Below are 12,247 nucleotides of genomic sequence, written 5' to 3'. Positions count from 1 at the left end.
TAATAATAATAATAATAATAATAATCTTTATTGTCCATTTGTTAAAAACATATGAAAAATTTCCTTTTGGCATCACAGGTCCTAAAAACACAAGCATCCACAAAGACATATAATGATATATACAAAAGCATACGTCAATCAAATATTACAATCTAGCTGCTAGACTACCAGGCTTTCTTTTATATTTTTTTAAGGTAGCCAAAGGAGTTTTGCTCCAGAGCTAGGTACTGTCATTCTTGGCTTTTCATTAGCAACCTGTCGTGCACATGTCTATACTGGACTATAAATCTAAGACCTACATGTACTCTCGGTCAGTTTGTCATGCTGTGTCGTCATCATCAGTGTGCCCCTCTAATGATAGCCAAATTTTGTTGTTGTGAGTCAAAATGATAAAAACTGGGATTTCTTGTGAGTCACCACATAGTAACAGATAGGGGAACACCAAATTTTGGTACGTCACTAGAAATTGTGTGCGTCAAATTCGCTTAGAGGGCACATTGGTCATCATTATACATGAGCTTGAATCAGGTAACTTGTAACTATGAAAATATCCATGTATGATGTCCATGTATTGAATTTAAGTCTTGTATGTTGTACTCAGTGATAACAGAAAGCTAAACTTCTCACTATGACAGAGTTGACAAAATAAACATATTATGAATTTGTAGAAGATCCCTTAATAGTAGTAAAACCAAGCACTGGTACTGCACTGACAATAGTGATTAACAATATTTGACAACTGTAACTTTGGAGAAGGTCCCTGAATTAAAGGCCTCCAGTTTGTGTTGAAATTAAGATTAGAGTGAAATACAGTTCTGAGGCAGAGCTACATGTATAGAGATAATTGATCCTGAATGAATGAAAGGTGATTGTATTATATCCATATAATGGCGCCACTGATAAAACACATGTAATAGTAAATATGTGAGAAACTGGGTTTGAAATTCTGGTCTTTAAAAGTTGATAACGTAGAGACAGTCCTAGATGTACAAGCTGCTCAAACTAAAGGAATTATTATGAAACACATTTGACAGAGATAAGATCAATTTGTAACTTTAGAGAAGGTCCCTTAGTGGGCCGTCTGTTTTAACAAAATAGCTACATGTAGACCTTGAATAATGATATTTCTTTATTTCAAACATGATATTTGTGTCATTGTGTTGCAACCAACAATTTGCTGTCATCGGTCATAAATTACTGTCGCAATTGCTCACATTGGGGTCTAGCAACGTCATTGCCTTTGTGCCCGGACTCATCAAAAGCCGCAGTTTCATAAATTTTAGTTAAAATGCAGACATAACTCATATCAGATGTCATATCGATATAATTGATATCAGAAGAAAGAGACATTTTTTGATGGGATGCTTCCTTTGCATTCATCAATGTTCAATTCCAATGGGCTTTTTTCTTATTGCAATTATGATAAATGTTTTCAACGTTGGCTGGAAAACAAACTGGAGTGAAATATTAATCACAGTAATGATATTATAACTCCTAGGTGAACAGAGCAAAACTAATGGATCGCAAATTGATGATACTAAATTAGGATTGCATACAAACACATCATGGCGTCACGCAGACAATATTCAGAATTGTGCTTTAATATGTATCATAAAAATGATTACATTTTGTCCTAGAATTGAACAAGGGCAATTGGTTTGTCATGATTAACACCATAATGAGTACATAGTTTGAAGAACTAATGGATCATCAGAAATTGATGCTATATTGTATTATGAATTTATGCAAATATATTTAATATTGATATTTTTAAAAAATCATGGATATCAGTTTAATTCTGGATCAGTGTTTTATACATGTAAAATGGAGATTATGCCAGTTTTGTTGGAAGCATTCCAAACAATCAGTTCAATTAACATCACAACTCATAAATATCTATAAATGTGAATCAAACTATTAAATCAACCTAGAAATAAGAAAAAAATAAGTAATTTTTTTTTGTCTTACTTGCATTTTCAACTATTGCAATATTTAATAATGTATAAAGTGGCTATACTACAGTATACAAATTGTAATACATATGTCTGTGTACTTATGTATGTATGTATGTATGTATGTATGTATGTATGTATGTATGTGTGTGTGTGTGTGTGTCTGTCTGTCTGTCTGTATGTATGTATGTATGTGTGTGTATGTATGTCTGTCTGTATGTGTGTGTGTGTGTGTGTGTGTGTGTGTGTGTGTGTGTGTGTGTGTGTGTGCATGTATGTTTTTCTGTCTTCCCTCCTTTCCTCCTTGTCTCCTTGTCTGTGTGTTGTGCTTGTTTTAACCTATGAGACATGTCAACCCAATAAGAGTATGCCTGGTTTACAATACTGCCAGTATTAATACACAGAAATGAAAGTACGTGAACACACTTGTGTGTTAGTAATAATCCTACATTAGTATCCACGCCATGTACTGATCAACGTGTACATGTACACAATTCAATATATGATTTGTAGGGTTTTCCAATATCATTCAAATAATATACCATTCTATAGGTTTCAGATCCAACACTTAAATAACTTTCCAATAGTCTATAATCACTGTATGTATTTTTTAGTCATATTCTGACTTGTTTGCCATGATTATAAGAAACCAATTTTAATGTATGACATAGATTACATAGAAATACAAATATCGTGCCATGGTTGCACTGATGTGACAGCCCAGGGCATCAATGCAAATAGGCCAGTGCAAGATAAATAGGAATGTCTGACTGTAGTAATTAGCAAGTTATGATGCCAGCATTTCTGGCAGAGATTGATTACTTGTTATAATTCATATGCCATCAATGAATATTAGAATATATGTGTTGCATGGACGTACATTGTAGGTAATAATTACAGGATATGGTAAATGGAAAAAAAAAGCTGATTCTTTACATAAAGACTTCAGTAATCATTTGAAATGGAAGTTAATAATGCTTCATGGTAATAACAGGGAAAATATATATATGAATCTCTATAAATTGTTAGGCTAGCTGTTATTGAAAGAAAGCACTATGTATGTACAAACAAAATGAAGTATATTGTATGCAGCAAACTGCATACTAATTGCAGTGAAGTGATGCATGCAGCTCTTGTGTCGTGTTATTTGTCACGTCGGTTGTCAGGTTGTGTTATAACTTGGGTTTTGCTACTGCCGAGTTCATACTTACTACCATTAACTGTTTCAACCAAGTGTTGATCTGAAATGACACTGTGTTCATCATGGTCTACTTTGTCCATGATGGAAAAACAATTGTGTGCTGATGCATTCATCATAATGTTACAGATGGTTAGTTTTTATGACATTAGTGGATTGTAAGGAGATTGCATGTGAAAGGGCTATGGCATTTCTACCATAATGGCCAGATGGGGTGATGAACCTGCCAAGTCCAATATGTAGTCCATAAATTGACTTACAAATATACACAGTGGCATCCTTAGTCACACAATGAAGCATATACAATGTACATGTTCATGGAAGAAGCCGAGAAGTTCAGTTTAAACTTTTTTTTCACAAGAAAAAATGAGGGTACGTCCTATACGCTATGTTTCTCATTGTAACACCTCAAAAATGATGAGTCAGTCGGTTACAAATTTAAAAAAAAAAAGTTTAAAAAAGAAAAGTGTAGGAGTAAATGTAAATTTTCAATTCATAATCAAAATGTAACAGTCTGAATGACTTAGAAATAACAATAAAGTCAGAAGAAAACCCATTTGTTTTATTAAATTTACCAAATTCCAGCCATAAATGATAATTTTCTCTCAGATACACACACTCGTGGAGTTGCCATACTAACAATCAGTGACATTGTCATTTTTTTCTGACCTGTCATTGAGGGCATTGATTTTTAAAAAGAAAACTCACCAGATTTAAGAAATCTAGGGTTGGTCGGATCATGAGAAACATGGAATTAAGTAAGGCTGACTTATGTGGGTATATACAGATATAGCAGATATTGTGTTGTGATAATACAAGAACAACAGTTTTGATATACTCTCTAGAATCATGCAGTCTAAAATATATATGGAGGTAATCTTACGATGACAAGTTCTGTGATTTATGTCTTGCGTACTGCACTTTGTATCAAAGAAAAAATGATTATCATCCAACCACTATCATGAGATGTATCTATTTTCGTCGCTGATGACATTCTTCGTAGAAGATCGTCTGTTCAATTTAAATCGTGTATTTCACGAATGCATTGTCCCAGTATCATCTTTTGTACATACCTTGAGAATAGCCATATTTGAAATATTTACAATTGATCTTTGAATATGCATGTTCATATTTCAACTATCATTTTGTGATGTCAAATATTTTATTCATACCAAGTTTCCAAGCAGTAAATTTGGACTCCGAGCATATTTCCAGACTAAATTATGCAGTAGAGTATCGTTGAACCACACTAGTTCGTCTGTGCACTCTGGTCATGATCTCTCAATAATGAGAAAACTCCCACACAAGGATGACGTGACCTTCATTGACCTTTACCCATCATGCCTTGCTGTAGAACAAGATTGAGAATATCGTTGTATTGATTTGTATGGAAATTAAACCTACTGTCAGAAGGAGTAAATTAATGGGAGAAAAGCGTAATCTGAATAATCACTATTTGCCTTGTGCTTCATTGTAAATAAATATTACTAGAGCATAACTTTAAAGTCAATCCATAAATTTGAAATTTATGGACTGTGTGATCTAGGTTAGAGGAAAGCAATTTTTGCAGTGATATATAGGATTGAATTGGCAAGGTTAGATAATCAATATTGTGACAAATAACTGTAGTAAATCTACTTGAGAGAAGATTTCATACACAGCCCAAGATGAGACACTATTGCAGCTGTCTTGCATTTGATGACAAAAGTTCTGAAAAATGGATTCTTTTCATTGCATATCACTTGCCAATTAGATGTACATGTACATGCTGGGGTCATATCATTTCTAATTAAGGTAATGAATTATGAAAAGTTAGCAAAAATTTGTATGAAGTCCAACTTTGTATGAATATTGCCATTGTGTTTTCTCGGGTAGATGATTGTATCTTTGCATATTTAATGATCAAGATGGTATGCATGTAATCATTATCTTTAATCCTCTCCCCCCCTCCCCCGCTCATCCCCCCCCCCCCCTCCTCCCAGGTCCCCCTCAGCATCTACCCCAAAAGTATACAGCTTTACAGCACATGAACTGATACTAATATTAATCTTTATCTAAATTGGATAGTACATGTATATATTACATAAACTTGTCTTCCAAGAAGTCCAGTGAGGCGATCATCATGAGTTCAATGTTAATGCAAAAGGAAATGTGCCCAAATTACTTACCATACAGATTTAAATCCGACTATGTTTCTTCATGTGCATGGAATATTGAATGATTGCAATTTCAATAAATTTGTATTTGGAGTAAGAGATCGTGGACAAAATTTAATACCTGTAGTGAAACAAATTGGGCACGTAGTATAGTTACCTTTCAGCTGTGTATTACTTCTTTTCTTGTACATGTACAGATGACTTGATTACAAGTAATACTATCAAACTGCCTGACTATATAAGTAGATTTATTTTAATCCTCTATTTATATCTTATTAAATAGTTAGACTTTTGTCCATAGGGCAGAGTTTCACTAATTTTGTTTTGCCTTGGGGCCATATACAACAAAACGTGCCATTCTCTGAATTCTTATGTTACATTATTCACAATTGTAACTGTATTAATCATGTATGTACATTATTATGTACAGTAGTTGAGTCAGTTTCTACACATACAAATGGCAAACAGCTGAAAATAAGACAGATGGAAAATACACCAATATGTAAATGAACACATATATCAACCAGTGACCAATAGCAGAGAATAAGATGAATCTAGGTGGAAAATATACCAATATGTAAATGAACACATACAGTTGTATATCAACCCATGGCCAATAGCAGAGAATAAGACAAATCTACATTGTAGGTAGAAAATACACCAATATGTAAATGAACACATATAATAACCAGTGGCCATTAGCAGCAAATAAGACAAATCTAGGTGGAAAATACACCAATATGTAAATGAACACATATATCAACCAGTGGCCAATAGCAGAGAACCTGGTTTTCTGAACCTGTTCTCGTATAAAAAAAGGAGTGAGAACACTACAAGTTTATACTGTAGTTAAGTATGAACCCCCACAGAAAGGTTGTATCAGTGACTTAATCTGTAGGCTACAAGAATTGCCAATACTGTGTGAATCTGCATCACTCAAATTCAAAGTTCAAGAATTGAACTCAAGTTCTGCAACATAAGCAGAGAAGTAAATGTTACATGAATGGATAGTAATTTGATTGTGAGTCTGATGCTATGTGCATGTAAATTTGCACTTGCAAACACAGTGTTTTAATAGAAAAATTGAATTGAAATTGAAGGTAAATGTGTATTAAATCCTGGCTATTAAAGTCAACGTCTCACCAAAATATGATATTGGGAAATCAGAAAGTATAGTAAATGTTAATTGAATATGAACCCAGTGCTAACTTGAGTCTACCACTATTAGATCAAATGTATTATAGGAAACAGCAGGTGCAACAGATTCAAATTGAGTATTCATTGAATCTGAATCTCACACAGAGATAAGTCAACCCCAACAGAAATACCACATTAATAACAATCACAGCAAACAAATATGTGTTTGTGTGAGAATGCTAAATAGAATTGATATCACATATGAGTTATATAGGCCAGAAATTAGATTTGCTTGTTTATTTGACTTCCTAATATTGATTTAAATGGTCTTACAATTGTACTGAGCTGTAAAAGTATTGTTGGCATGAAATTGAAACTATAGATGTAGGAAGTCTTCATTTTCTGCTATGATCTATTTCAATCTCTGAATGGGTTTATGCATCTATAGGTAATTGCAATTATGAAATCAAAAGTTATTTATTGATGTAGCCCAGCGAACAGACTAATGAATTTCTTATATGAAAGATACTTAATGGGTCTATGCCAGGAGACAAGTAAGAAAAGGTGAAAGTATAGCGTCTACCCTTACGGCTAAACCACAACCAAGTCTAGGATTGTAACTGTCTGTAGCTGACTTCAAATCTCATTTCAGCCTTGTAATAGAGTAGATGATAAAACCAATTGCAATGTCATATGACAGTTATTACTGCCCACAAGTTTGTCGCCAGGATCGCCAGGACGTCTCTTTCTTTGATCTTTGACTTGTTGGGTGATTTCAAAGATGTTTGTTTTGTGGTAATTGTATATGTATATATATATATATTGTGTGTGTGCATGTTTTTTTTCTGTTTTTAATTTGGAAATAAAATGTGAATATGCAAGGTTTGGGAGCTAGGGTGCAGTACATCTTGGTACTTTAAGTACCTGTAAGGGTATTTCTGAATCTTTCTGCTGTCCAATAATTCCTTTAGAAGATCCATCTCATATATTATCATAAAAAAACAAACTCTGCCATCTATCATTATCAATATTGTTACTGAAACAACTTATCATAGCATTCTCATTGGAAAAGAAGGGAAATATGGGTTTGATTATGAAACTACATGTATAGGGGTATTCAAAATAAATGAATAAATGAGAAATAGAAACTCTCTTCCCATGAGCTTAAAATGAGACAGTCAGGATTCGTAGACTGACTATTCTATCTTGAGGCTCAGGAATGAATGAATGAATGAATTATTTCGCTGTGTTCTGTTCCTGAATAAAAAAAAATTACATGATTAGATCCTGTTGTTGTGTATGATGTATTGGCTGCAATTTCCTTTCGTTTCCAAATATTAAATTATTGATATCGCAGAGTTCCTTTGTGTAGGAAAACTCAAAGTAAATCTGCTAGTTTTTGTCATGTTAGAGTCATAATTCATTTTTATTGAAATAAACAAAACTTCTACGAATACTTTAAGGAGTTTTTTCTTCAAAACTCATTTTTCATTTTAAAAAAAAAGAATATATCACAAAAAAACATGCATTAGTGTTTACACAGTTTCTCAAACAGCAGTAGTTATTGTACATGGATATTATATTTGTCAGTATTTCAAACAGATTTCATTTGCAGAAGTAGGATACCAGTAACTCTTTTATTTGAAAGTGGCTCAAGTATACATGTACCTATAACAGAGTAGCAAAGTGAGATATAATTGCTATGTTAGATTCTCATTGATTTGTGGTTTATGTAATTGAACGTGGTTTTTTTGTAATTTTTCAGATGTATCAGCGCTGGAGAATGTGGAGGTGGCAGACGGCATACCCCACCCTGATGATTTACCAGCCAGTTTGTCCCCAGGCAGAGGTCCTTACAAATGTGAAACCTGTGACAAAGAATTCCCAAGATGGGCGCCGTACAAGCGACATCAGAAAACCCATGCCTTTGACAAGCCCCATCGGTGTGATCAATGCGATGCATCGTTCAATGTGGAATATAATCTCATTCTTCATAAATCCATTCATAGTCTCTATGACCTGGTCTGCCCTGACTGTCATAAGAAGTTTTCTAGAGTTGCTAGCCTCAAAGCCCATATCATGCTACATGAAAAGGAAGAATACCTAATGTGCAGTGAGTGTGGGGATGAGTTTAATTTGCAGGTGAGCACAGACATTTCTTGCTTTAAATCTTATTAGCCTTAATGTATATGCCCTTGGGGGAGGGGACTAATAGAATGGGTCATAATCTAGCATGCAATGCTCAGCTGTTTGCCTTTCTTACATAGGATGATTTTATTCAAAGGTGAGAGTAGTATCCTAAAATACCTCCTGTTGGTATGTCTAATACTGCCATGTTGCAACAAAAGTGTGCACTGAAAATTAACAACTTTACAGAGCTATTTAAAGTACTTTTTGATAATCTAATGACATAATATCATTACTTTAAAATAAGAGCCACAATATATCCTCACATATACTCACAATACATACACATAGACGATGTACATACATATGTGTGAGTGTGCATATATACGTATGTACACACGTATGTGTGTGTATGTGTGTATGTATACATACAAATACATACGTACATACATACATACATACATACATACATACATACATACATACATACATACATACATACATTATATAACACACATACATACATACATACATACATACATACATACATACATACATACATACATACATACATACATACATACATACATACATACACACTTTGTGTTTGCACACAGACATTCATACATATACATGTATACAGCTCATTGTATATACAACACCTTGAATGCCTAACCCTACAGATTATCCCATAGTCCTTTGAGCCTGAGCATGCTCAGTCTGGATTGCCTCTAATTTTTGTAAGTTCATTACAAGCCAACAATGCCAATATGATGAGTGGCAATGTATTGTCCCAATAGTTGATTATAGTACAGAGCTGCATTTGCAAATCTGAAAAGAAAACCAGACAGTGTAAGTTTTCAATGTTACAAACTAGGAGCTTTCTGGTCAATGAGTTACAGGATAATAGCAATTATGGCCATGTTGAGACTTGGTTATACACATGAAAAAAAAGTGAGTTTAAAGGAATGTACTGGAGATGGTAGAATGAAAAGACTATGAAATTACCAAGTTACCAAGTTGATAGATTTTTAAGTACATGTATTTTGTGAGACATGCACATATATAAAAGTACACACAGCACTGTAAAAACTGCTCTGTGTCTAAGTGTTAGCTAAGCTTTACAGCACTATTTCACATTTTACTCACATATTCAGGTTACAGTAATTTTACAGCACTCTTTCACATTTTACTCACATATTCAGGTTACAGTAATTTTACAGCACTATTTCACATTTTACTCACATATTCAGGTTACAGTAATTTTACAGCACTATTTCACATTTTACTCACATATTCAGGTTACAGTAATTTTACAGCACTATTTCACATTTTACTCACATATTCAGGTTACAGTAATTTTACAGCACTATTTCACATTTTACTCACATATTCAGGTTACAATAGTTTTACAGCACTCTTTCACATTTTACTCACATATTCAGGGTACAGTGGTTTGTCTACAATCTGTGCACACCATCTTTTACGTGTGATCACATATTCAGCCTACTACAATTCTGTACATAGCATTGACAACAAACGGTGTGAAGCCAGCCAGACAAAATTGCCACCAGGCATATCATGCAAAATTATTCAGTGACATTTCATTTCAAATCAAACACGTTTATTTGATCTAACCCTTTCTCATTTGGTAGCTGTATCTCCCAAGAAAGTTTGCCATCCTTCTAATGCTGCCATAAATCATTGCTGATGTATGTCATACTTGGTTCATCGATAGCGTAGTGGTGCACGCTAGCCTTCGAGGAATCAGATAGTTCTCTTCAGGGGGTTGAAAATAACGATGTTACCACCCGAAGTGTAGTTTTCAAGGGGAGACCAATTGTCTTTGTTAAGATCATCAAGTGTCAACCTGTGTAAGGTGATGAATACTAAATAAGCAGAGTAAATCAGTCGTAGTGACAAATATGTCAGCTGGTGAAGGAAACCACGACTTGTAACATTTAAAGCAGTTTAGTCGAGTACACTCTAATTGCTAGTAGACTAGGCAATGAATACAAAGTATGAATCATTTAGAGATCTTCTAAACATCAAGACATGTCGTAGTTGCAATTCAGACTATTTCTTCCTCCTTATCATTGCCTTGAAGCAAGCAGTACTGTGTCATAATAGGTGAAGCAGTAACAGGAATAGACAATACACAATTATTGGGAACAAATATGAGATGATACACACATACATACATACATACATACATACATACATACATACATACATACATACATACATACATACATACATACATACATACATACATACATACATACATCATACATACATACATACATACATACATACATACATACATACATACATACATACATACACACACACACACACACACACACACACACATACATACATACATACATACATACATACAATGTACATACATACAATGTACATATAGATGCACACACACACACACATACACACACACATATAGACATACCCACTCACCCTGTCAAGAATCTACACCCAGTCCCGCACATGTTATTGATACATACATATACCCGACAGACTGTGGACACATTCACTCACCAAACTCTCGTGTCAGTTGATATTTAATCTTGGATATTATACATGTTTACATATACTTGTCCCATTCAGTTTCATACATGTAGTTCTGACAAATAATCACCAAAGTAACACTTACACAGTAACATTCGTGTCCAGGGGACTCTGCGAGGAAACTATTTTTGTAATGCTTGCCTCATATATAATGCTTTACAGCTAGATAAGTCAAAAGCTTGCATAAAAAACCCACCACAAATTTGTTTTCTGTATAATTGACAGTCATAGTAGTGCAGGCTGTAAGCTATTCTTATGAAGCTTCAACTCAGCCAAACTCACATTATAGAACTTGATTGGGTTTTAGCTAATCACTCCTTACGTTCAACCTCTTGCCCCTCCCCTCCAGTCTCTTTTCAAATTCCTGGTTTATTATTTTTGAGGTGACAAGATCAGGAATTAATCCCACTATCCCATAATGTTTGATGTGTTCGTTCAGCTGAATCTATTCAAATTTGTCTAATTTCAAGAACGTACGAAATTGTGTGACTTAATTACTACGATGAGGCTGTAACTAAAACTTAATAATATCCTTGCACAATTCATACACTACTGGAAAGTCATTTTATTTCAACCACCCCTGGAAAATCTCTGAAAAATTCCATTTATTCCGTGGAATTCTTGTGAAATGTGATTTATGAACAGAAAGCCAGGAAATGTTGATAATTGCCAATGCCTTACAAGTAGATTGTCTGTGGTGATGAGTGAAAGGGGCAGTTTGTTGGTGAAATATAGTTATATATCTCGTTGACCACAAAACAACCTGGCAAATGGCTTTGAAGATTTGTGGAGGGTATTTGATGTGGAAAATGTATATAACCAAGTATGAACACTGTCTGGAACAATGAATGGTTATGCCACATTATTAGATTCATGCAATGAAGAATCCAGTCTGAGTGAACAAGTTCAATATTTACATATTGATATTCACTGCCCTATGATGTTAATCAGTCGATCTCAATAATATACTATCTAGTATTATACCATACATGAACCATTTAGAACATAAAATATGGAATATATACTCTAGTTGTTCTACGTCATGACAACATGTAAAATGTGTGATATTCTTCGTACAATAACATTTA

General features: G+C 34.0%; 1 protein-coding gene across 2 annotated transcripts in view; it reads left to right on the top strand.

The window, feature by feature from the left end:
• The window catches only part of LOC144437135 (zinc finger protein 236-like), a 76,155-nt gene that overhangs the window by 30,954 nt on the left and 32,954 nt on the right, over positions 1 to 12,247 (top strand). For both annotated transcript variants that reach the window (XM_078125993.1, XM_078125994.1), the window contains exon 2: positions 8,209 to 8,585. In XM_078125993.1, the coding sequence (XP_077982119.1) occupies positions 8,209 to 8,585 (377 nt within the window). The remainder of the gene's footprint in view (positions 1 to 8,208; positions 8,586 to 12,247) is intronic.

Source organism: Glandiceps talaboti, chromosome 7, assembly GCF_964340395.1.
Source record: "Glandiceps talaboti chromosome 7, keGlaTala1.1, whole genome shotgun sequence".
Taxonomy (NCBI): Eukaryota; Metazoa; Hemichordata; class Enteropneusta; family Spengelidae; genus Glandiceps; species Glandiceps talaboti.
This window is presented reverse-complemented; position numbering and strand designations above follow the sequence as displayed.